Source organism: Lynx rufus, unplaced genomic scaffold (assembly GCF_022079265.1).
Source record: "Lynx rufus isolate CCGP_SWC_20201006 ecotype Redwood Valley unplaced genomic scaffold, mLynRuf1.p SCAF_3, whole genome shotgun sequence".
Lineage (NCBI taxonomy): Eukaryota > Metazoa > Chordata > Mammalia > Carnivora > Felidae > Lynx > Lynx rufus.
Window position 1 is genome coordinate 91,629,784 of NW_025814845.1, and position 23,919 is coordinate 91,653,702.

The 23,919-nt window shown below is 35.9% G+C and overlaps 1 protein-coding gene across 2 annotated transcripts; it reads left to right on the forward strand.

The window, feature by feature from the left end:
- The first annotated feature begins 3,770 nt into the window (after positions 1 to 3,770).
- On the forward strand, positions 3,771 to 23,005 carry LARP7 (La ribonucleoprotein 7, transcriptional regulator). 2 transcript variants are annotated; one of them, XM_047091545.1, is made up of 13 exons: positions 3,771 to 3,896; positions 9,980 to 10,190; positions 10,747 to 10,847; positions 10,917 to 11,000; positions 11,141 to 11,305; positions 11,386 to 11,479; positions 11,550 to 11,903; positions 11,994 to 12,138; positions 13,805 to 13,953; positions 14,744 to 14,862; positions 17,957 to 18,116; positions 18,328 to 18,419; positions 22,385 to 23,005. In XM_047091545.1, the coding sequence occupies exons 2-13, from the start codon at positions 9,989 to 9,991 to the stop codon at positions 22,463 to 22,465; spliced, it is 1,746 nt and encodes a 581-aa protein (XP_046947501.1). In that variant the 5' UTR covers positions 3,771 to 3,896; positions 9,980 to 9,988; the 3' UTR covers positions 22,466 to 23,005. The 2 variants fall into 2 exon arrangements, with proteins under 2 accessions (XP_046947501.1, XP_046947502.1); XM_047091546.1 differs by having other exon boundaries at positions 11,553 to 11,903.
- The last annotated feature ends 914 nt before the right edge of the window (positions 23,006 to 23,919 follow it).

The following is a 23,919-nucleotide window of genomic DNA, read 5'->3' on the forward strand; positions in this document are numbered from 1 at the left end:
TAATTTTTTTTTAAAGAAGAGCTAGTAACTATTCTTCTCAAACTGTTCCAAAAAATAGAATTGGAAGGAAAGCTCCCAGACTGATTCTACAAGACCAGCATTACCTTGATTCCAAAACCAGACAAAGACCTCACTAAAAAGAAAAATTACAGGCCAATATCAATGATGAACACAGATGCAAAAATTCTCAACAAGACATCAGCAAATCAAATCCAACAGTATATTAAAAGAATTATTCACCATGGTCAAGTGGGATTTATTCCTGGGCTGCAAGGGTGATTCAGTCTTCACAAATCAATCAACGTGATACACATTAATAAAAGGATAAGAACTATATGATCTTGTCAAAAGATGTAGGAAAAGCATTTGACAAAATACAGCATCCATTCTTGATAAAAACCCTCAACAAAGTAGGTATAGAGGGAACATACCTCAACATCATAAAAGCCATATATGAAAGACACACAGCTAATATCATCCTCAATGGAGAAAAACAGAGCTTTTCCTTATAGTCAGGAAGGAATAAGACAGATTTCCAGTCTCACCATTACTATTTAAATAGTACTAGAAGTCAGCCTCAGCAATCACACAACAAAAAGAAAAAAAACAGGCATCCAAATCAGCACGGAAGAAGTCAAACTTTACTATTTGCAGATGACATGATACTCTATGTAGAAAACCAGAAAGACACCACCAAAAAAATTACCAGAATACATGAATTCAGCAAAGTCTCAGGATATGAAATCAACATGCAGAAATCTGTTGCATTTCTATACACCAATACGAAGTAGCAGAAAAAGAAATCAAGCAATCTATCCCATTTTTAATTGCACCAAAACAATTCGATACCTAGGAATAAACCTAGGTAAATAAAGAGGTAAAAGACCTATACTCTTGAAGACTATAGAACACTTATGAAAGAAATTGAGGAGGACACAAAGAAATGGAAAAGCTTTCCATGCTCATGGACTGGAAGAAAAAACATTGTTAAAATGTCTATAGTACCAAAAAGAATCTACATATTCAATGCAATCATTATCAAAATAACACCAGCATTCTTAACACAGCTAGAACAAACAATCTTAAAATCTGTATGGCACCACAAAAGACCCCAAATAGCCAAAGCAATCCTGAAAAAGAAAAACAAAATTGGAGGATTTCAAGCTATATTACAAAGCTGTAGTCATAGAGACAGTATGGTACTGGCACAAAAACAGACACATAGATCAACAGAACAGAATAAAGAACCCAGAAATAAACCCATAATTATACAGTGCATTAATCTTTGACAGAGCAGGAAAGAATATCCAATGGAAAAAAGACAGTCTCTTCCACAAATGGTGTTGAGAAAACCAGACAGCACCATGGAGAAGAATGAAACCAGACCACTTTTTTACAACATACACAAAAATAAATTCAAAATGGGGGTGCCTGGGTAGCTCAGTCAGTTAAGTGTCCAACTCTTGGTTTTGGTCATGATTTCACAATTCGTGAGATCAAGCCCCATATCAGGATCTGCACTGGCAGCACAGAGCCTGTTTGGGATTCTCTAGCTCCCTCTGCCCCTCCTCAGCTCATGCCATGTTTGTCTCTCTTAAAATAAGTAAATAAACAAACAAACAAATAAATAAATAAATTTGAATGCATGAAAAAACTAAATGTGAGGTAGGAAACCATCGAAATCCTAGAAGAGAACAAGCAGCAACCTCTTTGACCTTGGCCAGAGTAACTTCTTACTAGAGACATTGTGGAAGGTAAGGGAAACAAAAGCAAACGTGAAGTATTGGGACTTTATCTAGATAAAAAGCTTCTGCACAGGGAAGAAAACAATCAACAAAACTAAAAGGCAGCCTACGGAATGGAAGAAGATATTTGCAAGTGGCATATCTGATAAAGAGTTACTATCCAATATCTATAACAAACTTATCAAACTCAACACCCCAAAAATAAACAATCCAGTTAAGAAATGGGCAGAAGGCACGAATAGACATTTTTCCAAAGACATTCAGATGGCAAACAAGACACATGAAAAGATGCTCAACATCACTCAGCATAAGGGAAATACAAATCAAAACCACAATAAGATACCACCTCACACCTGTCAGAATGGCTAAAGTAAACAACACAAGAAACAACAGGTGTTGGCCAGGATGTGGAGAAAGGGGAACCCTCTTGAGTTGTTGGTAGAAATGCAAACTGGTGCAGCCACTCTGGAAAACATAATGGAGGTTCCTCAAAAAGTTAAAAATACAACTACTCTATAGTCCAGCAAATGCACTAGTATTTGCCCAAAGGATAAAAAAAGTACAGATTCAGAGGTACATGCATCCCAATGTTTATAGCAACATCAACAATAGCCAAACTATGGGAAAAGCCCAAATGTCCAGCAACTGATGAATGGATAAAGAAGATGTGTTGTATCTATACATATATACATGTACACACAATAGAATATTACTCAGCGATCAAAAAGAATGAAATCTTTCCATTTGCAACGATGTGGATGAAGCTAGAGTGTATTACGTTAAGCCACATAAGTCAGTCAGAGACTTACAGGATGGGGGGAAAAAAGGGAAACAAACCATAAAAGACTCTTAAGGATAAAAAACAAACTGAGGGTTGATGGAGGGAGGAAGGTGGGGGACAGTAGACGCATGATGGGTACCAAGGAGGGCATTTGTGAAGAGCCCTGGGTGTTGTATGCAAGTGATGAATCACGGAGTTCTACTCCTCAAACCAAAATTGCACTGTATGTTAATTAACTATAATTTACATAACATTTTGAAAAGAAAAAAAAATTCCTTAAAGTCTTCATCTAACCACATCAAGTGTTGATCCACTAAAGGGTCAAAGTTTAATGTGGAAAACTTTTAAAGTGGTATGGAGCCCTCAGATGGTGTGATGATTATATAACCAGACACATACAAACACACCCCCCGCACACATATATACTCATATATCCTTACACTGCTTTGTACATTCATATATAAAATTCAGTGTTCTCAATAAAATGAGTACCACTTCCTTTTAAGTACCACAAGATTTTTTTGGTCTTTTATTCTGGAACAAGCAGGACCTTTAGAATCCATAAATGGTTCAGATTCAAAAGTTGGAGTCTCGAACCCAATATCCTGTTTAAGAAACCAGTCAGTCCAAGTAACCAAAAGAAGCCCACACTTCATTTACCAAGATAGTAATTACCATGATCCTGTGTTAACCAAGTGGCAATGAGACTGACAAAGGACTTGACCCTTTGTCAGTCCTAAAAACAAACAGAAAAACCCTCCCTGGTCCTTACACGTATGCGGGAACTGCAGAGCGGAGGCTTGGAAACGCGGCGAAGAGGAGGCAGCAATTTTACAGGGATTCGGAGCACGTTGCGACAGTCACTACCCAAACGTGGTCCGCACGGCACCCGGACCAGTCCGCTTCTGGCGGAACAGATTCTTTTAACTCTTTGCCCTAAATCAGTGACGCTGCCTCTCGCTCAAAATCCCCTTGCCTATCCACCCTCAATCCCGGGAAAACACTTCACCGGTCCATTGCATAAAATCCACTTTCGAATTTCTCCCGCGAAAAACTGTGACGTCATTAGCCCGCGACCGGAACAAATCAGGACCCAATACTTGGCCCGCCCACGAGAAGCAGCATTTTCAAACGGCCAAACTTTTCGCTGAGAGCCTAGGCCAGCCGCGTACTCCGACGCCCCGCCCCCTGCGCCAGCTCACGCTTGTGACGTAAGCGACGGACGCGCGGTCTCCGTGCTAGTCTTTTCCGAGGCGTACGGGAGAACGGTGTCGCTCGTCCTATGACGCGGAAACCCGGACCATAAGGATCTAGAGACGAAAAGGTTGGAAGACGCAGTCCCCAGCCCTGTGTGTTGGGAATTGAGCGGAGTAAGTTCCAAGTAGACTGTAGATAGTGTTGGTCAGGTTGAGCGAGGTCTCAGTTTCTCTTTTTTCATGCAGTCCATTTTATCTATCGTTCTTCTCACCTCGCCCCCCTCCCGCAAACCCATCAGTTTGCTTGTGCTAGTTCTCTGTGCGCACGCGCAGAAATGCTTTGGCAGCCCTTGTAGTTCCAGTTTTCAGAGGTTGGGGGCGCGTATTGTCCGGCGTTGGGAGGTTGGGGGTCCGCCCAGCATTTGGCGACGTCCTTGCGAAAGGACGGGTGCTGAGGGGGGCCGTAGCCAAAGTGGAAATTACCTTACTTCGTCGATCTGAGCCTTGGCGGCCAAACGATAGCGAATGTGAGGGCTTGTGTTGTGAAGTTAAGTCATTTTCTTTTTCAGGATTCTAGTTTTTGTCATCAAAGGATGTCGAAAATCAATTACGGAGAGGAGCTAACAAAGTAGAAGTGTTAAGTGTACTGAGTGCGTTCATAGATGCCCTTTAGGGAAAGTAAGGTAGCAGTTAATTAAGGAAGAAGTGGTCTTGGAAAGCTATAGAGAGTAAGATGCCATTTAACGTGGATCTTGAAAATTGAATAGAGGTTTATAAGACAAGTAAGGTAAAAAGAACTTGCACACAGGCAAGGGAGTTCTGGTATCGTTGGGTGGTCAGCCGTGACTAGAACTTAACGTTTTTGACACACCATTTCCTCCAAAAACGATAAAAGCTATGGATGAGTTTCCCAGGAAAATTCATGTACATGTCCAAATATTTTGCGTATAATTTTGTAGGGAAATTATGAAGAACCTTGAAACGGCCAAGAAGCGTTATATTGTATGTGTTGTCTAGGTTATCTCTTTCATTGTCATTGAGTTATTTTACTTTGTGTAAGTTGTAGAAAACGATAATAATGGAAATTAGTCTTGGAATTAAATTAATTTTGCAATTACTGCCGTAACCAGTTTTACACCTATTAACAAATTCATTTCAGTGTTCCTCATTGCTTATTTATTTTAATTCTCCTTCGATTTGGTATTTTATATAATTTTTTAAATTTATTATTTATTTATCTTGTTTTAGGTAGGCTCCACACCGAACATGGGCCTTAAACTCATGACCCTGAGATTAAGGGTCACATGGTCTTCTGAATGAGCCAGCTCTGCACCCCCTGAGCTAGTTTTTAATACTTAACTGTTTCCTAACACAGAACACACACATAAAAAATCCTACTTAACTAGTTCCGTGATTTATTACTTAAAATATTTGATGTGTATTCATTTTATATTCACATATTTAGATTTCTCTTTTTAAAATGTATCTTTTAACAATTTCATGAAATTGACAAGAATGTTTGAAACCCATCCAAAATTCCCTGGACTTTAGGATAAGAATATCTGAGTCAGAAGATAGAATGAATGATGACAGACTACAAGAGGTTCTACTAATAGGAGTCGAATTTACCAGAACTTGTTTACCTAGCTAGTTTCGGCCAATTCACTTCACCTTTAAGCCTGTGTCAAAACAAGTTGGAAGAAACTACCTGATTGTGACTGAGGATTTAAAACAATATATGTAAAGTAACTGGCATTGTCATACAGTAACTTTTATTCCTTGAGCCCCTGTTTAGAAGCCAGTTAGATGTCACTGGTTCATCACCAATTTTTAAGTTTTATTTTTTTATTACCAATTTTTTAAACTTGCATATTGTAAGAAAGTGCTAAAGGATTTTTAATGTTGAAAGTTGTAACATTAAAATCATAAAATTAGATCTGTGTTTTGGACAAGTTACACAGCTTCTGAGAAGGATAGATGACTTCTGGAACCATTTATAAACTGTTCCTGTATTATAGTGACAGTAGTTGTGAACACACTGGAAGGAGAGAAAGAGCCCTTCCAGAAGTTGGTAATAATAATGGTAATAATAATGGTTACGTTTTATGGAGGGAGTGAGAAGGTAGAGTTAGAGAATCAAGACTGTGACAAAAGTACTGCCGTGTAACTTCCTGATTTTCTAGCAGCCATTGCATAGGAAAGTTAAATTGAATCCTATCTTGTTACTTTATGTTTCATCCATATCTTCCTCTAATAACAGAGATGTATTTGATTATCTAGAGGATATATTTCTTAAAATCGAAATTGCAGGGGCGCCTGGGTGGCTCAGTCGGTTAAGCGGCCAACTTCAGCTCAGGTCACGATCTCGCGGTCTGTGAGTTCGAGCCCCGCATCGGGCTCTGGGCTGATGGCTCAGAGCCTGGAGCCTGTTTCCGATTCTGTGTCTCCCTCTCTCTCTGCCCCTCCCCCGTTCATGCTCTGTCTCTCTCTGTCTCAAAAATAAAACGTTAAAAAATTTTTTTTTTTTTAAAAATCGAAATTGCAGACATATGTTATACACACTAGGCAAGAGTTTTGGAACTTAATTATTCGGGTCACAAAAATAATCCTTAGGAAAAGGAATGAGGAGGGTCTCTGAGATGAGAATGATAGGAAAAATCTGGTTTGGGGTAATCGTGACTTTCTTCACTTCTGCAATTCTGTCCACTGTTTCTTTAGATGGTGGCTCTGACAAGGAAAGGAACTAGAGAGCTAATAGTATGCCATTTACTAATTTGGAGTTTTTACAAAAAGGAAAGTTAACGTTGGATCCTTATGTAATAATTTCTGGCTTCCGCGTATTTTTAAATTATAATCCTACCCCCTTTCAAAAGAACTTGAAGTGCTTAACGTTTTGCAGTGTATGAGAGATCCTTTTAAATAATTAGTTAACAAATGCTTAGGTTGTGATCAAGCTCAAGTCCCTACCTTCATAGTTTTTTGCATTCTAGTGGGGTAGACACAATAAAATTATAACTCCAAGAAGATACAAGGATACAAAGTGGTGACAGAGGGGATAGGTGGGGTTAAAGTTGCCAGGTAAGGAATATCTTAGATTGAGTGAAAGAAAGCCTTTTTGAGAAACTGACATTTATGGAGACCTGAATGAACAGGGAAGTAATCCCTGCGATGTGGCAGGGAAGGTAAACAGCAAGAGCATAGGCCTTGAGATGGGAATGGCCTTAGCATGTTTAAGGAATGATATGTTGTAGTTGGAGTGAACCTGTTGGAAAGAATTGTTAAGAAATGAAGTTAGATATCCCCAGGCTAGAGAGCATACTGCTTAGGCATACTATGGATTTTGGATTTTGAGTGTGATTAAAAATCCTTTGGAGGACTTTGTCCAAGATATTGACATCTCTGGTTTACATATTCTGGCTGCTGTCTGGAGAGTTGGTGATAATGGAAGAAGAGTAGAAGCAAGCACAAGTTATGTTCTTGTAGTAGTTCAGACAGGACACAATGATAGCATGAACCAGGTGATAAATGAAAAGTATTCATATTCAGGATATATTTTATAAAGGTAGAGCTAACAAAAATGCTAATGGATTTGTTGTGGTATATGAGGAAAAGAAGGAGGATTTCAGAATTTTTCCTCTCAACAGTTTTGTGATTGGTGTTTTCCAGAATGGGGAAAACAAGGCAAAAAGAGGTTTGTTAAAATTTGAGCGTTCGGTTTTTGCCATTTTCCACATGAGATATATATAGTTCAGGAAGATAAGTGAAGATGTCAAATGGATGATTGAATATTGGAATGGGGGGAGCTAATGGGAGAAGTAAGGGCTGGAGAATATAGATTTGTGAAACATCAGCATAGAGCTAAACAGCGTAAAGCCTGGGACCCTCAGAAAGGATATGTGTGGAGATAAGAAGGGAGCCCAGGACTGAATTCAATTCTGGGTAGCATGTAAAGGTAGAGCAGAGTAGAATGGTCCAGAAAAGGAAATTGAGAAGGAGGAAAACTCTCCTGGAAGCCAGATGAAAATATTTTCAAAGAGGGAGTTTGACTGCAAGAGCTGCTTAGGGGTCCAGTAGTCAGTGGAGATCACTGTTTTCAGTTTCACTAGAATGATGGAAAGGGAAGCTTCACAGGATGGGCTGAAGAATGTGGTTATTCAGCACTAAATGACACCTGATTGGTTTTTGGGTTGTTTTTTTTTTAATGATTAATTCTGACAAGTAACTCTTTTATATGTATCTCAATAAATACTTCATTACTTGTATATTTTCAAAATTGGTACTTGGTCAATCAGCTCCAGCCTGTTCTGAAAATGCCAAAATACTCATCTGATTTTTGTGAGATTGCATGTTTAGTTGGAGATTTGAAGTGAAATGCATTAATGGCTTGTACTCTCTTACTGGGTGTCACTTTGAAACACATTTTCTATTTCTATTACTGTCTGCAGCATTGGTGTTCAGTAACTGATTCCAGCTGACAGGCCAAAGAGACAGAAATAGGCTTTAATACTATGTACACTGAGCTTTAAAGAAGGATAAAGACAGAAGATACAGTAGGGACAGCATCTTCATCTCATCTGGAGTCTCGGCCCCAGCACTTACTCAAACTGAGCAATTAATCCAAATCCACTTTTCCCCCCTTTACATTACAACAGACGTGTGTGACTTCCATAGATAACAGACCAGAATGTTTTGGGTCACCTTGATGTGTAAAAGCCTTAGCCCCTGTTTCCTATCAATCTAGTATGCCATTCTGGTCGCATAGGTCCAAGGCCTGCATACCAACCAATAGTGGCTCCCACCCTGGTGCAATCAGATAAAACTCTCCCCATATGTCTTCACTCTCCTGTGTCCCAAGAAAACAGTTATGGGAGCCTGGGAAATAAAATATGGGAAAACTATGTTACAGAGATAAATCTCACCGCAGGCCCGATTTAATAAGCCTTTGCTCATTTACTTCTTTTTGTGTATGTACTTCTAGTGGTTCAGTGAAGAGGCCACAATTCATTCAACAAATTTTTGAGGGACTACTGTGTGCCAGGGAATGGGAATTCATCAGTAAACAAAACAGACAAAAACCTGATTTCATTAATATTACATTCTAGGAAGGATAAATAAAAATGTACAGTAGGGGCACCTGAGTGGCTCAGTTAGTTGAGCATCCAACTTCCAGGTCAGGTCATGATCTCACGGTTCATGAGTTCGAGCCCCATGTCAGGCTTTGAGGAGCTTCCCTAGTATTGTCTATCTTCCTCTCTCTCTGCCTCACCACTCCTAAAAACAAATAAATAAGCATTTTTTTTAATGTACAATAATGTTAGAAGATAAGTGCAATGAAGGAAAAGTAAGGCAAGGGAGATACAGGTATCCAGAAATTTGCAGTTTTAAATGAAGTGACATTTGAACAAGACTTTAGCAAGTGAGGGAGCAAGCCATGTTATCTAGGCAGCAAGTGTTTGGAAGGGAACTGCAAATTCAGAAGGCCCTCAGTTGAAGATTTGCCAGCCAGGTTTTAGGAAGAGCTAGAAAACCAGTTTTAGGACGAGCTAGATAACCAGGTTTTAAGGAAGAGCTAGATAACAAAGAAGATACATGCAAAGTAACTCAAGGAAAGAGGTTTGCTGTCCCAAGAAATAAACACTGGGATGGGAAGGTCACCTGGAAAAGAGAAAGCCAGTTCTGTTTCTAATGAACAGAAATTAACATTTCTGGGCACGTGGCTAGCTTAGTCCATAGAGCATGGGACTCTTGATCTCAGGATTGTAATTTCAAGCCCCCAAGCCCCACTTTGGGTGTAGAGATTACTTAAGAAAACACTGAAAACAAAAACATTTAAAAATGAAAACCAAGATCAACTTATTTCATTGGAGATTGTATTTTTTAGTTAAGATGGAGAATGTCTGAGACTTTAATCTTATAATTTGACATACTGATTTAGAAGTGTAGCTTGGTGAGATATAGATGTTGGTAGAGATTTTATGCTATACTAGAACATTCTGGCCCTGAACTAAAATGCATCAAAAGCTTAAGCTAATTAATGACATAGGTTGTAAATTATTTTGAAAGTAAAAAGGCCAATGAAAAGTGAACAGGTAAGAGATTTAAAAAAAAAAACACAATGAAAGTTTTCTCAGCTAATTACAAGTGTTAACCCAAGGTTTGTTCTCTGCCAGCTGAATGAGTCTATTAACCCTTCAGACAATAAAAAGGGTAACCTAAATATTTTCCTATTATTACATGTGATATAAACCTTTTTTCAGTACACAGGAATGGAAGCTGAAAGTGGAAATCAAGAAAAAGCAATGGAAGAAGAAAACCCTGAAAAGAAAAAAGAAGTAGAAAAAAAGAAACGGTCACGAGTTAAACAAGTGCTTGCAGATATTGCTAAGCAAGTGGATTTCTGGTTTGGAGATGCAAATCTTCACAAGGATAGATTTCTTCGAGAACAAATAGAAAAGTCCAGAGATGGATGTAAGTTTACTTCACTGTATAATGAATGGAACTGCCTTAAACTTGTACAACGTTTCCCATAAATACAATGGTAGCATATTTTGTATTGTGATATATACCATATACTATACATACAAATCCATTAGTTTTTACACGTGAAAACTATTATAGCTCACTTTTGCTTTAGAAGAGATTTTTAGTGTTAAAAGACAAAGATCTCAGTTAATTCTGGAGACACACATCCTATATTTTTTTCTTTATCTTAGAGATAGAGCAGAGATATGGGGACACGCGTTCACAAGCAGGCTTTGTGCTGAGAGCAGATTATGACCTGAGCTAAAGTCGGAGGCTTAACCTAACTAGCCACCCAGGCTCCATGTTTGTGTGGTTGAGCTCTTGCAAGCTCAGTGGGTAGAGCAAAGTTTTCAGTGTTTTTTGAGTTTTCTTGAATGCTGTCTGCTTAGTGCATTAATACTCATAAGGCATTTTACTAATTAAAGTTGAAAGGAGGGAAATGTGATTAATTTTACCAAAATGCAATTATTCTCTGTAATACTAACTTATGCATTTCCATTAGATGTTGATATATCACTTCTCGTGTCTTTCAACAAAATGAAAAAATTGACCACAGATGGAAAGTTAATAGCCAGAGCACTGAAAAGTTCATCTGTTGTAGAGGTAAGAATTATTACAACTATATCATGGAATTATTATGTCAGTTATTAATCTCATGTAACTATTTCATAGCTGGATTTAGAAGGCACCAGAATCAGGAGAAAAAAGCCTTTAGGTGAACGACCAAAAGATGAGGATGAGCGGACAGTGTATGTGGTATGTATGTGGTGAGACCTTATTTTCTAAAAGCTCAGTGCTGGCATTCAAAAGAATGACAGAAACATTCTAACTTTACAAGTAAAAATTTATTGACCCTGAAAAAGTACTTCTATTTTAATATTGCTTCTCACTTGTAGGAATTACTTCCCAAAAATGTTAATCACAGCTGGATTGAAAGAGTATTTGGGAAATGTGGCAATGTTGTTTATATAAGTATACCACATTATAAATCTACTGGAGATCCAAAGGGATTTGCCTTTGTAGAATTTGAAACAAAAGAACAAGCAGCAAAAGCTATTGAGGTAGGTCCCGAACCTAAAAAGAAAAGCAAAAACAATTAGCAAGTGTTTTTAAATAGTAACAAAATTTTATTGGTTTTCAGTTTCTTAACAACCCACCAGAAGAAGCACCAAGAAAACCTGGCATATTTCCTAAGACAGTAAAAAATAAGCCTATTCCTGTCCTTGGAGTATCAGGTAACTTAATATTGATATTTAAGTAAACGTAGTTGAATTAAAATGAACACTAATGATAACATTGTTACAGAAGAAAAGAAAAAGAAGAAGAAGAAGAAAGGCCGAATGAAGAAAGAGGACAATATCCAGACCAAAGAGTCAAACATTGACACAAGTAAAGAGACTGTAGGAAAAATGAAAAGATCCAGGACCACATCTGAGGGATCTGAAGTAGAGATTACTGAACCCCAGAAGCCACCGTCAAAGAAAAAGAAAAAACGGGAAAGAGCAGAAGCATCCAGCTTACCTTCAGTCAGAACGGGGAAGAGGAAGAGAAGTATCTCTGAAGAAGCAGAACACCCAACTCCCAGGTTAAAAGTAAAGAAAATAACGCAGAAAGACAACATTAAAAAAGAAGATGTAGAGGTTCCCAAAGAAAACAAAGGTATTGACAACTTCAAGGTTAATTTATCTACAATTAAATTGAGAGATTAAGAAATCCTTATTTACCTAAAGTTAACTTTTTGATATTAAGATTTAGAAGTCTCTACTGAAGAGGAAAAGGATACTGGAGATGTAAAAGATGGATCCCTTTTAAAAGCAAAAAGGAAGCATAAGAAAAAACACAAAGAGAGGCACAAAATGGGAGAAGAGGTTATACCCTTAAGAGTACTTTCAAAGTAAGTAGATGATACAGATTCTGTAGTTGAAAATTGGCACACGCCATCACCATTGCTAAAGTGCAATTCCAATTTGTATTGAACAGAGTTGCATATTAGCAACAGTCATGGCATGTAGCCAAGATCTGCACACATAATGGATATAAGGCAGTTGAGGATTTGAAAGGAACCACCACACTAAAACATGGAAGCACTTATTTTTATCATGTCACAGCAAGTGTCTCCATGTTAAAGTAGAGGGTGTTCCTTAACAGTTTTAAGGGTACAGCTTAAATATACCATAGATGGTCATTTCGGTGAGGCTTAATAAGCCTTGTAAGTTTCTAAAATGTAAAAGTAAGACTTACCATCACTAAAACATGGAAGCACTTACTTTTTTAGATACAAAGCAAGTACATCCACGTTTAAGTGGTGGGGAGCCCAGTCTTGTAAAAATGTGAAAAAGTTACCATTCCTTAACCTGTAAAATAAGCTTAGAAGATGCCGGATCAAGATAAAAGTTGTGTCCATTTGGGAACACCTCCACTGAAACATGGAAGCACTTACTTTTGTTTTACACAGCAGGTACCCCCATGTTAAAGCAAAGGGGCTCCCCTTGGGCTATATAAGGAACTTGCCTTGTTACATTCAGAGGAATGATTTGGATTCACTTCTACTAAAACATGGAAGCACTTACTATTTAAAAGTCAAAGAAAGTACTTCCATGTTAAAGTTAAAGGGAGTCCATCCACACAAGAAGCGGAAGCCATGTAGGAAAAGAAAAGAAAAGGCAAAAAACCATACCTTAGCCAAGAAAGTTTTTCTGACCCTTCTTGAATTGTACTCTCGAAGTGCCCCGTCCTCCTCTTGAAGGTTAAAAGGCAAGGACTTCAGGCACTTGTATTTATACTATTCTTAACTGCTGAATTCCTCTTGCCTTTTTATCTCAGAGAATCATTACAAGAGGTTTTTGTTATTCTAATGTATCAGCTCTCTGGGAATGTATGATCCTGGGTGGGTCTGGATACTTTTTTTTTTTTTTTGAAGTATACAGATGTCAATAATAACAGCTAAGACCATTACCACAAGATATCCTCTTTAAAAAAAAAAAAAACCCTATCTGCTTGTTTGATGGCATAGATTAGAGTAACAATGAGTGCTCCTGTGGAGCCTGGAGAGGCATTGTGTTTCTATCTGGAGGAGCTCTAGCTGTTTGAAGAAACATCTACATGTTAAATGCATGTAAATAAATAAATTGCTTCCATGGGGCGTTTTTTTTCTTCTTAGAAATTCCTTTTGAGTCAAGTAAATGCTAAGGAATGTTATCTCCCAAATTGGAAGCAGTTTAACAAATAATCTCTAAATAGTAATCTGCCATTTTCCCCCTAGTGATGACTAATTGTTACTAGTTAATTAATTCAAAACTTTTATTTTCATAAATGAAAATATTTGAAACATACTCAGGAATTGAATTGTCAAATTTAAAACATTTAATTTGAATGTTGTGTCAGATGGAACTCCCCTTTATATATTTACTGGATGGACTTAGGACTCCAGAAGTAGTGTCAACGTATGTGTTTGAAGAAGGAAAAGATTACAAGGCACTGTGAATGTATATACTTTGATAATAACTTTTTATTTGACCATCTTTTTTCACTATTTCAAAAGTACATTCTTTTCGTTACAGGAGCGAATGGATGGATTTGAAAAAAGAGTATTTAGCACTGCAAAAAGCCAGCATGTCTTCTTTAAAAAAAACAATATCCCAAATAAAATCGGAGTCAAAAATGGAAACAAATGGAGTAGCTCCTAACTCTGGAATAGAAAATGAAAAAAGTAAATACCACTATAATAGTTTTTGTAGTATTGTATTGTGTTTATATACTAATGTACTATTTCTGAGTTACAGGATAAACCTTAATTTTTAAAAACATAAATGTGCAATTTATTTTTGATATAAGAATATTTGAAGTGCTCGTTTTCATGACTCCTGTTTTTCTGGGCACCTGGCTGGTTCAGTAGAACATGGGTCTCTGGATCTGCGTCCTATGTTCAAGCCCCTTGTAATTCAAGCCCTTGACATTTAAAAAAATAAAAAAAAGAAAAAAGAAAGTGTCTTTTTTACTTAAGTTTTCTCTACAGTTTTTATTAATCAGAATTAGTGATGAGTGTCTATCAATTGAGCAAGTTTGTAGAAACAAAAATTACAATTTCCGTCTGTAATTTTATCCTATTAGGACATATTTGGAATTCTTACAAATTGAAAATCTTAAATTTTCACATTTTAATCATAATGTTTGTTGAATGTTCTTAACATACTGTTCTGTGGCTGTTTACCAAGTAAAGTACTCTATTATTTGGTTAAGAAAAAGGGGGAGTTTTTCTAAGGTTTTACAAGTGTTCTAACCAGGCTCTGCAATTAGAGTAGTAAAGGTTTGGGTATTTTTATTCATGGTAATCTGCAGTAAGCAGTATGACACCAGAATAACTTATTTTACAGTTACATTAAGTAAATTAAAATTGGTTACTTAAATCAGCTGAAGAAATTACTGTTGTTCTTCTAAAGTGGGCCTACTAAATTACTGAGTGTAAGAGGCTTATTTCTCTTTCCTTTTCAAATCAACAGCAAACAGTGAAGAGTGTTGTCCCCAGGAAAAGGTTAATGCAACAGGACCACAGTTTGTCAGTGGCGTGATTGTGAAGATCATTAGCACTGAGCCTCTGCCTGGCAGGAAACAAGTCAGGGTAATGCTTTTGTGTGTTGAGGATAGTTGTTGCTCTTTCCTTTTTAAAACTTCCCCATGTGAAAATGTTTTGCATATGGAAAACAAAGCAAGTAAAATTAGAATTTGTTCCTCTGCAATAAACTATGTCTAGATTTGATTCTACCGTAACTCTTGTATTTGACTTGAAGCAAAATCTGAAGTCTGAAATTCCCTGCTAGATGAAATTTGCAGTAAGCTCAGTTTAAAACATCTTTCTATAGAACTGCACTTGGCTTATTTTTATTGGTGCCGTTAACGGTTGATTGAGTAGTTGAATGAGTAAGCCTTACTATAGTCATTATAACTTAAAAGAATAAATTAGTAAAATGCTTTCCTGGTATTCCTTTAAAGGGACATCTATTTTCAGAGAAAATTTATTTTAGAAAATATTTCATGCTAAAATGTATTAAATATCTAGTCAACGTTAGAGTTGGTCTGAAGTTACTACGAATTTTTAATCGTCTGTTGTTGTCTGATTTTGTAGCGAACATAATTCGTTTTCATTAGAGCTCTTAACTTCCAATAGATTCCCAAAAGATTTTGTGACCTAAAGAAAGTCACAGCTATTTTGGAACAAAGGGGATATCATATGCATATTTTTTAACTTAACGTAAATTTAGTAATTTTGTCTGTTAATCCTCTTGGAAATTGAAATTTTTTCCTGGAAGAAATGAAAGATTTTTTTGGAGAAAAAAGGTTTTGTTAATATTATTTATTAATTTTTTTTGCTATTTTCAGCCTGCACTGATTGTTTAAAAATGTGAAACAATTTAAAAAACTGTGAAACAATTACAGAAAAGTGTAAAATATTTTGAAAAGCTACAAAAATTTTGTATGCGTGTACAAATAAATACGGAGTCGTATATAATTTACAGTACACATTCTTATATCTATTGCTCTGCAATCTTTTTTCACTTTATCTATTTGATCTTCTAACAGCCTTTTGTAACAGCAGAACCATATTTCTTTCTTATTGACATATTCCTATGTAAAATAGCATATATATTTTCATAGCAAATATATTTTCAATTGTTATGCTGACATTCATCGTCATCTAGTATGTTGTTTTGATTTTGCATAGACTCCTACCAGTCACATTTTTTAACTTGCATGACCATTGATGTTGCTCACTGAAATAAGCTTGTGAACACTTTATCTGAAATCCTGTTTCCTGTAAAATCCTGTAGCTGTCACTAACATAAATTTAGATTCTCTTTAAGATGTTGATGAGGGATTTGGTGAATCCCAAATTGGTATTACCAACTTATATTTCAGAGTATGGTAACAATACAGAATTTCAGATCAGAAAGGTAAAAAACTGAGGATGTAAATGAATTAGGTTGCAAAAGATTTAAAAGAAAAATTAGAAAAAGTTTGTTGTTTGAAATAACATAGATTCAGTAATATTCATCAAAGAGCTTTTGTTATCTAAAAGATAAGTATATCAGTTATAAATTACTTACAAAATCATAACATCGTTAAAAGTTAGTAGTTACTTAAATTTTGCCGGAAGAAAAATTGAGTTATTATGTTATTTACTGCTATTTAACTTGCCCATGTGATTACCAGGCTAATTTATCATTTTAAGGAATGGTTTTAAGTCCTGAGATTAGCCTAACATTATAATGGATATATAGGTAATATTTTGAATTGTAGTAATCGGGTCTATCTGGTAAGTCAGTTACAAAACACTACCAGTTAATATATTCACATTTCATTAACTTCATACCAATTATTTGTCTTGCTTTCTAAATTTAGTACTCAAGTACAAGTGGAAAGAATTGGCAAGTATATTTCCCTCCAGTTCTATTTTTTTCATGTAATTAGCAATCAGTAAGTGCCAATTTTGAGATAGGCAATATGCTAAGAGTAGGGTTGAGTTAATACTTACTCCCTGGCTTCTCAGGTTTTTATTGCTTATTCTTTATTATTAACTAATAAACTTTTCTTATATTGTGGGTGAAATAATATTTCCAGAATACTGCTCAGTTACAGAATTCAGACCTTAAAAATCCAACATCTAAAAGTAATCTAAATTCTTTGAGGCTTGAAATTTGGGTCAAAAGTAAAGCCAGATGCGTAAAGTGCTTTTTTTTTTTTAAGTTGGGAATCTCTAGTAATTTCTTTGGTTTTCTGAATGGAAGTTGATGAATGAAGAATTATATAACATTCTTGCATAATTGCATTGTTTACACCACAGAACATGCTGGGAAAAAATGGTTAGGAATGCAGGAATCTTGTTAATTTGCCCTCACAGCAGGCATTATAGGTAAAACTTTTCCTTGCTGGGGGACCACAACTTGTTTAGAAGAGATTGTTGAGGTATTTCATCAGAAAGTATGAACTCTTGAGCTATATTCCCATAGATCTACTCAGGAACCTAGGATTTTTGTAGGCTCCCATGAAATGTTTTTTTTCACAAGTTGTTAGAAAAAGTTGAATTTTTTTTCATATATTTTAAGTCATAAGGGATTTTGTACAGATAAGTGGAAACGCACCTTCTCCCCCAATCCATTCTGGGTTTTTTGTTTGTTTTTAATTGTATTCCTTATTTTAACTATACCGTGACTTGTAATCCCCTTCTTGATGTGGGGGCTAGGGGAAATTATTTGTACATCCTGCTCTATAAATCTGTTGTCTCTCTGTAGTAGTCCTATTCTAGTTAATATTCTAAGATTGTGATTGAAAAAAAGGGTTTGATTAGAGTTTTCAACTTTGTCCAAGTCGGTTTTAAGAGTATTTGTGTATATTTTAGAGGTGTGTGGCTGGCTCAGTCAAGAGAGTTTATGACTCTTGATCTTGGGGTTGTGAGTTCTAGCCCAGATTATGTAAATGATCTCTACCCTCAACATGAAGCTCGAACTCAAAACCCCTAGATCAAGAGTCACCTAACTGTTGTACTGACTGAGCCAGCCAGGCACCCCTGTGTATGATAAGTAGGATAGTTACTCCTCATTTTAAACTGGATACGGCTTATTTTTGTAACACATTCTAACACAACCATGGGAATAATTTTAGAATTATTATCAAACATTTCTATTATTTATTTAAAATCTTTCTGAACTCTAATGCAGGATACTTTGGCAGCAATCTCAGAAGTTGTTTATGTGGACTTGCTAGAAGGAGATACAGAATGCCATGCTAGGTTTAAAACCCCTGAGGATGCTCAAGCAGTAATAAACGCATATATGGAAATTAAAAAGAAACACTGCTGGAATCTCGAGATCCTTTCTGGTAAAACGTCAGAGTCTTTTTTAATAACTCTTACTTAGAGGTGATTGTACTGTGTTTTCTGATTTTGATTAATAAACTTTTTATTCATATTCTAGCATGTACAAAGTAGTATTTAATCAGACAGCTATAGATTTATTATTGAAGTGTGATTAATGCCTTGAATATGTTTCTTCATTTGTATCAGTGATTACTGTTTTTGTTTGTTTTCAAGGTGATCATGAGCAGAGGTATTGGCAGAAGATTTTGGTAGATAGGCAGGCCAAACTTAATCAGCCTCGTGAAAAGAAGAGAGGCACTGAGAAGGTAATCAATTCATTTTTTTGTTTTTTGTTGTTATAGTTGTTTGATAGCTTAAATATAATAGGTTGAATGTTTTCTGGAAGTCAGTAATGTGTAGTCCAAAAATAACCTTGGTTTTCCTATACACGATAAAGATTTACATGGTGTATACTGCATTTTAAATTATGAGAGACAATACTTGTTTCTCTGGATTTTGAAATATACGAAATTAGAATTATTTTCCCCACAGGGTACATAATTTTAATTTAGAGTTTTCTTGTTTTCATTTCTTTTATTGTACCTGTTAGTAGCAGTTTAATTTCAACAGTGTTGAATTCTGGCTGCTATGTATCATAGTTTGGTAGTAAATGATTATTTAAAGATTGTCTTAATGGTAAAAACACAATGTATTTAAGAGTGTAGTTTTTTAAGATATGACCCCCCACAGATAAGATTGGGAGACTTTATGCCTAATGTTTGTTATAGCAATGATAAGCTTTATTCCTTTTTCTCTATAGTAGTCAACAAGTGAAACAAACAAGCTTAAATACTTTAAATAATGTAAAATAGACTCTGTTTCAATAATTTCATTTTAAATGATACTGAGTAATTTAATACTTGTTGCTTGTGTGCTGTCACATTTATTCTTTTTAGTCAGATTATTATAAATAGTAGTACATCTTTAAGTGCTTAGGACAAATTAAGGGTACATAATAACTAATGCTATTATAAAAATTTTAAATGTGTATTATTAAATAAGAATCTAAAAAGATATGCATTCTTCTATGACTGGTTACACTTAAAATCATAATACTTCCTGTGTGCTAGGTTTGTTGAGTGTTTTTCATTGGCCTTGCATTGCCTAGGATTCACTGGAATTTAAGATGATTTGAAGGGAGGTTTCCTACTGGTCTTTGTTAATTCTGTTTCCATGAATACAGACTGAATTTGCTGAAATGTGGGAAGTCCTCCTTCCTCCCTAAGGATTCTTTCAGGTCTAAGAGGTGGTAATTTCAAAGCCTGCTTGAGATTATTTAAATGTTAAAATCATTGAACCAGAGCTCATAACTAAAATGAAATCACTTTGTTAAATAGTATTTACCATTCTAATTGGTGTGAAATTTCATTTAAATCGTATATGTTTTTAAAACTAGGAATTAGTTTTGTTTTTCAGAAAGATCCAATCTCCATAAATAAACTTGAGGCAAGGAAATAAACAATAACTGGGGAATTTTATAAGTTTCATTGGAACACAATGAGTGCCTCTGTTACTGAGTTGGAAAGTTTTTTCCTGATCTCATTTATCTGTTGCACCACCAGTCTTGTCCTTAGCATGATTTGTTTGATAAATAGTATAGGATTCTAGCTGAAGATGTGAAAGTAGCTAGTTGGCTCCCGTCATGTAATTAAAATAAGGTACCACACAAAGTGGGTATTGTACATACTTTTCAGGAAACACAGTAATTAGTATGTCAGTCTACCTTTTTGATAACTCATTTAATTAATATTTTTTGAGTGCTGATTTGTGTTAGCCACCATTCTAGGAAATAGCTGCAAGTAACAAAATACCCTGTTTTCGTGAAGTTTGCAGATGAACAGTTTAGGTCAGGTGATGACAAATGCTGTGTATAAAGAGCAAATTAAAGGGTATTGTGAGATATCTTTACATCGCATGAGGTTCTGGGAAGTTCTCTGTGAAAGCAACACTAGAGCAGACCTTAGGAAAGTGAGCATACAAGCAGGAGAGCTTAAATGCATAGCTTTCCAGGCAGAGGCACCAGAAAGCACAGAAGCCTTAAAGGGAAGGAGGCCACTACAGCTAGATCCCTGGGAGCAAGCACCATAGTAACGGAAGTTAAATATTTAGAAAAAAATTAGCGGCTAAAAAAGTATGACATTAGCGCTTTTCTGATACAACAGTTCAAAGTTTCCCAGTAGTATTGTAGTGTTTGGTCCATGAGCGAAGGAAGAAAAGCACTGGTAATGAATCTTCGTTCTGCATTTTCATGTCGGGGAGCAGAAGGAAACTAGGGACAGTTTCCTAAGTCCCAGTCAGTTTATGCAATATTAAAAGAGGAGAATAGGTGAAGAAAAAAGGTGTTTTATACTCATGGTAGTATTTTTTACATATAGAGATCAATATGGGTAAATTCTCACAAAAGATTAGTAAGATGAGGAAGCATCCCCCAGAAAGGGGCTCATTCCTTCTGGCGAGTCTTTGTAGCCTTTGTAGTCTTCCCTATCACTTTGAGCATGTGGGTGAAATGCAGTAACAGCTACTGGAGACCATAAGTCTTTTCTCATTCATCCTCAGCTTTTAAAGCATATTTGAAATTTAGTTAGCATGGTCTTTTTTCTACAGATTACTGATATATCAGATATTCAACAGGTAAAGACAGAATTCATGAAATTATAATGAGGAACAGGCTTTTGGTTTAATCTTGAAGTGACTTTGTACAAAAACAACAAATACAGGGGCACCCTAATTTCATTTCCATGGTAATAAAATCTTAAATATATCCCATAAACCTTTACTTCCATAGATATAAACCCTGGTTCTGGCTTTGCTGATGACTTTTGTGAATGTGGTCCTCATGTGGCTATTACTGTTTTCTATCATAAACAGACTGTTTGGTGACCTTGGCATCTTTTGAGTTTTTGTCTTTAAGTACTTGTATTTTTAACTTGTGTAGCCGGTCTATCTCTATGCTGACTTCTACTTTAACTTTTAAGTAAACTTTTAATATTAAGCAAACACTTTAAGAAACTAAACAATAAATAAAAGTGACTTCCTACCAATGGCCACAGTCACAAAACATTTTAACAAAACTGGTGAATAATTACTAGAATCTATTTTTTTTATTTTTTATTTTTTGATGTTTATTTTTGAGCGATAGAACACGAGCAGGGAAGGGGCAGAGAGAGAGGGAAACACAGAATCAGAACAGGCTCCAGGCTCTGAGCTGTCAGCACAGAGCCTGATGTGGGGTTCAAACCCATGAGCTATGAGATCATGACTTGAGCCAAAGTTGGATGCCCAACCATCTGAGCCACCCAGGAGCCCCTAGAATCTATTTTTTAAGGGAGTAAGATTTTCATTTCCTCCAAAGCTACAATAAGATATTTAAAATTTTTACATCAAGAAAACTTTTGGAATATTTAGACATCTTAAACGGTCTTCTACATTCCATACAATTTCATTTGCCTTTAAAAATATTAAAGTATTTGTGGTAAGTAATAAGTTCTCTTAAGAGTGGATCCCTAGGTAGAATATTTTCCATCTTCAGATTTGTAAGCAAACCTTTGTGTAGCACTCAGACCAAAATATATTGTCTCATTCCAATAATGCATGAATTCGCATGCACAATATAATTATTTAGGACCACATATCTTTTAAGAAATGTCTTAGTAATTAATACTCAAGTCCAAGGGGATATGAAACAACTAACCAATATGGGTCTTGAACCCTCCTAAAAGGTTAAAAAAAATTGCCAGCATGGAGTGGCTGTTTTCAACTGAAATTTTTTTAGTAATGTGAAACTAAAATTTGAGTGTTTTAGGTAATTCTAAGATTTATTATCTGTTATACTTAATAAGCCATAATCCTGAACAGTTCTTTCTATATTGATTTGAGCTACGCTTAATTTATGTCTTTTGTCTACCTTTCCCTCTTAAAAAATTTTTATTTGGGGCGCCTGGGTGGCGCAGTCAGTTAAGCGTCCGACTTCAGCCAGGTCACGATCTCGCGGTCCGTGAGTTCGAGCCCCGCGTCGGGCTCTGTGCTGACTGCTCAGAGCCTGGAGCCTGTTTCCGATTCTGTGTCTCCTTCTCTCTCTGCCCCTCCCCCGTTCATGCTCTGTCTCTCTCTGTCCCAAAAATAAATAAACGTTGAAAAAAAAAATTAAAAAAAAAAAATTTTTATTCAACCTGATTTTTCTAGTCGTAATTATCTTTTTAAGATTTCTGATTTCTAATTTCTTTCTCCATAGTTAATCACCAAAGCTGAGAAGATTAGACTGGCAAAGACTCAACAAGCAAGTAAACATATTAGATTTTCTGAATATGATTAAAAAACACTTTTGGTTCACCTCTTAAGATTTCAATGATTACTTGAACTTTTCTTAGGAAATCCATTTTATTATGGTAGTCAATAATAAAGAATGTTTTTCTGAAACCTACGTTAATTAAAAAAAATACCCTTGTTCCTTAACTTGTAAATAAGACTTTTTTTTGAGACAAGTACATTGTATACCCACAGTTTTACATTAAACGTCTTATTTGCTGAAATTATCTTCTACAAATCAACCTCAAAATAATTAGTAAATGTTTTGAACATTATCATTGATTTTGTTGTTTTTATATTACAAAAAACAAAATATTTGCAAAAATAATACTACACAAATAGTTTAAGAAAATCTGTTTGACAGTAGACTCACTGTACTTGTTTTATAGTTTGCTTTTTCCATTTCAAATATCTAGGATATCTTTTCATGTTGACTTATACAGAGACTTATGTGTGATACTTCGTTCTGTTCATTGCACTTTGCTTATCTGAGCTTCCACTGAATAGGCCATATGAACTGTCCAATTAAAATATTAAACTTTTAAAAGTATTGAGTTTGTTTTTCATAAATGAAGTTAAACATTTTATTTTGCTTAACCAAAGTAAAATGTACCAGATGCTCTGAACACAGGGAGAAAAACCATCTTCTCAGAATCAGCCTTGGGCATAACTGAACTCTATCATTTTATTCAGGAAAGTGGCAGACTGGAGTATTTTAAGTCCTTCTCAGAACTGAATCTACAGGGCCTTTTCATGACTGGCATCTTGATCCCCTATCAGAATATTAAAAACAGCAATGGGGTTCATTTCCTTGGGCTAGAAACCATTTGTAGTTCCATCAGCTTTATCCAGAAGTGAGGGCCTCATTTGGTGCCTAATTGTAGAAGACCTACAGTCAGGAAACTACTTCTGTGGGCCAGGGATTTGAGGAGATTGGCTGCCTCACTGGTTGAGGTGACAGCAGTTTATTAATACTAAAAATAGGTATCTGGCAAGTTGCCCACTGACCCGTTCCCTTTTTTTTCTCTATGAAGGAAAGCTAACGTACACACACTGTAATGGAGGGAAAGAAATATCTGTAAATAGTTACTAAACCTTATTATGAAGATTATGACTAAATATGCTTCAGTTGATCCAGAATAGTCAACAGTTGGATGTATGTTTAAAGGATTCAGTTGGTCTCAGTGAGGACGGTCTTAAGGTGACTTTGGAAGGGTTATTAAGTAAAATTTAAGAAATTCTCCCCTTGGCAGTTTTTAAAACAAGATAAGTGGTCATTCAGCAAACACTTTGGACGCTTTTAACACTTGGGACAAAGATCTCTCTCCCATGGACCTTATAGTTCAGCAGTAGTTAGAGACGGTAAGCAAAAATAAGTAATAAAAGTTATACTTTGTTAGGTAACTCCTTAGGACAAACAGAAAAGGTGGAGGAGAAACCCCATTCATTCATTCTTCTATT

Bases quoted from the DNA above. Each gene is read 5' to 3' on its own strand.
- LARP7 (XM_047091545.1), top strand. From the start codon at position 9,989: ATGGAAGCTGAAAGTGGAAATCAAGAAAAAGCAATGGAAGAAGAAAAC. The intron at 11,904-11,993 runs GTATTGACAACT...TTTGATATTAAG, and splicing joins GGTTCCCAAAGAAAACAAAG to ATTTAGAAGTCTCTACTGAA. The intron at 18,420-22,384 runs GTAATCAATTCA...CTTTCTCCATAG, and splicing joins AGAAGAGAGGCACTGAGAAG to TTAATCACCAAAGCTGAGAA.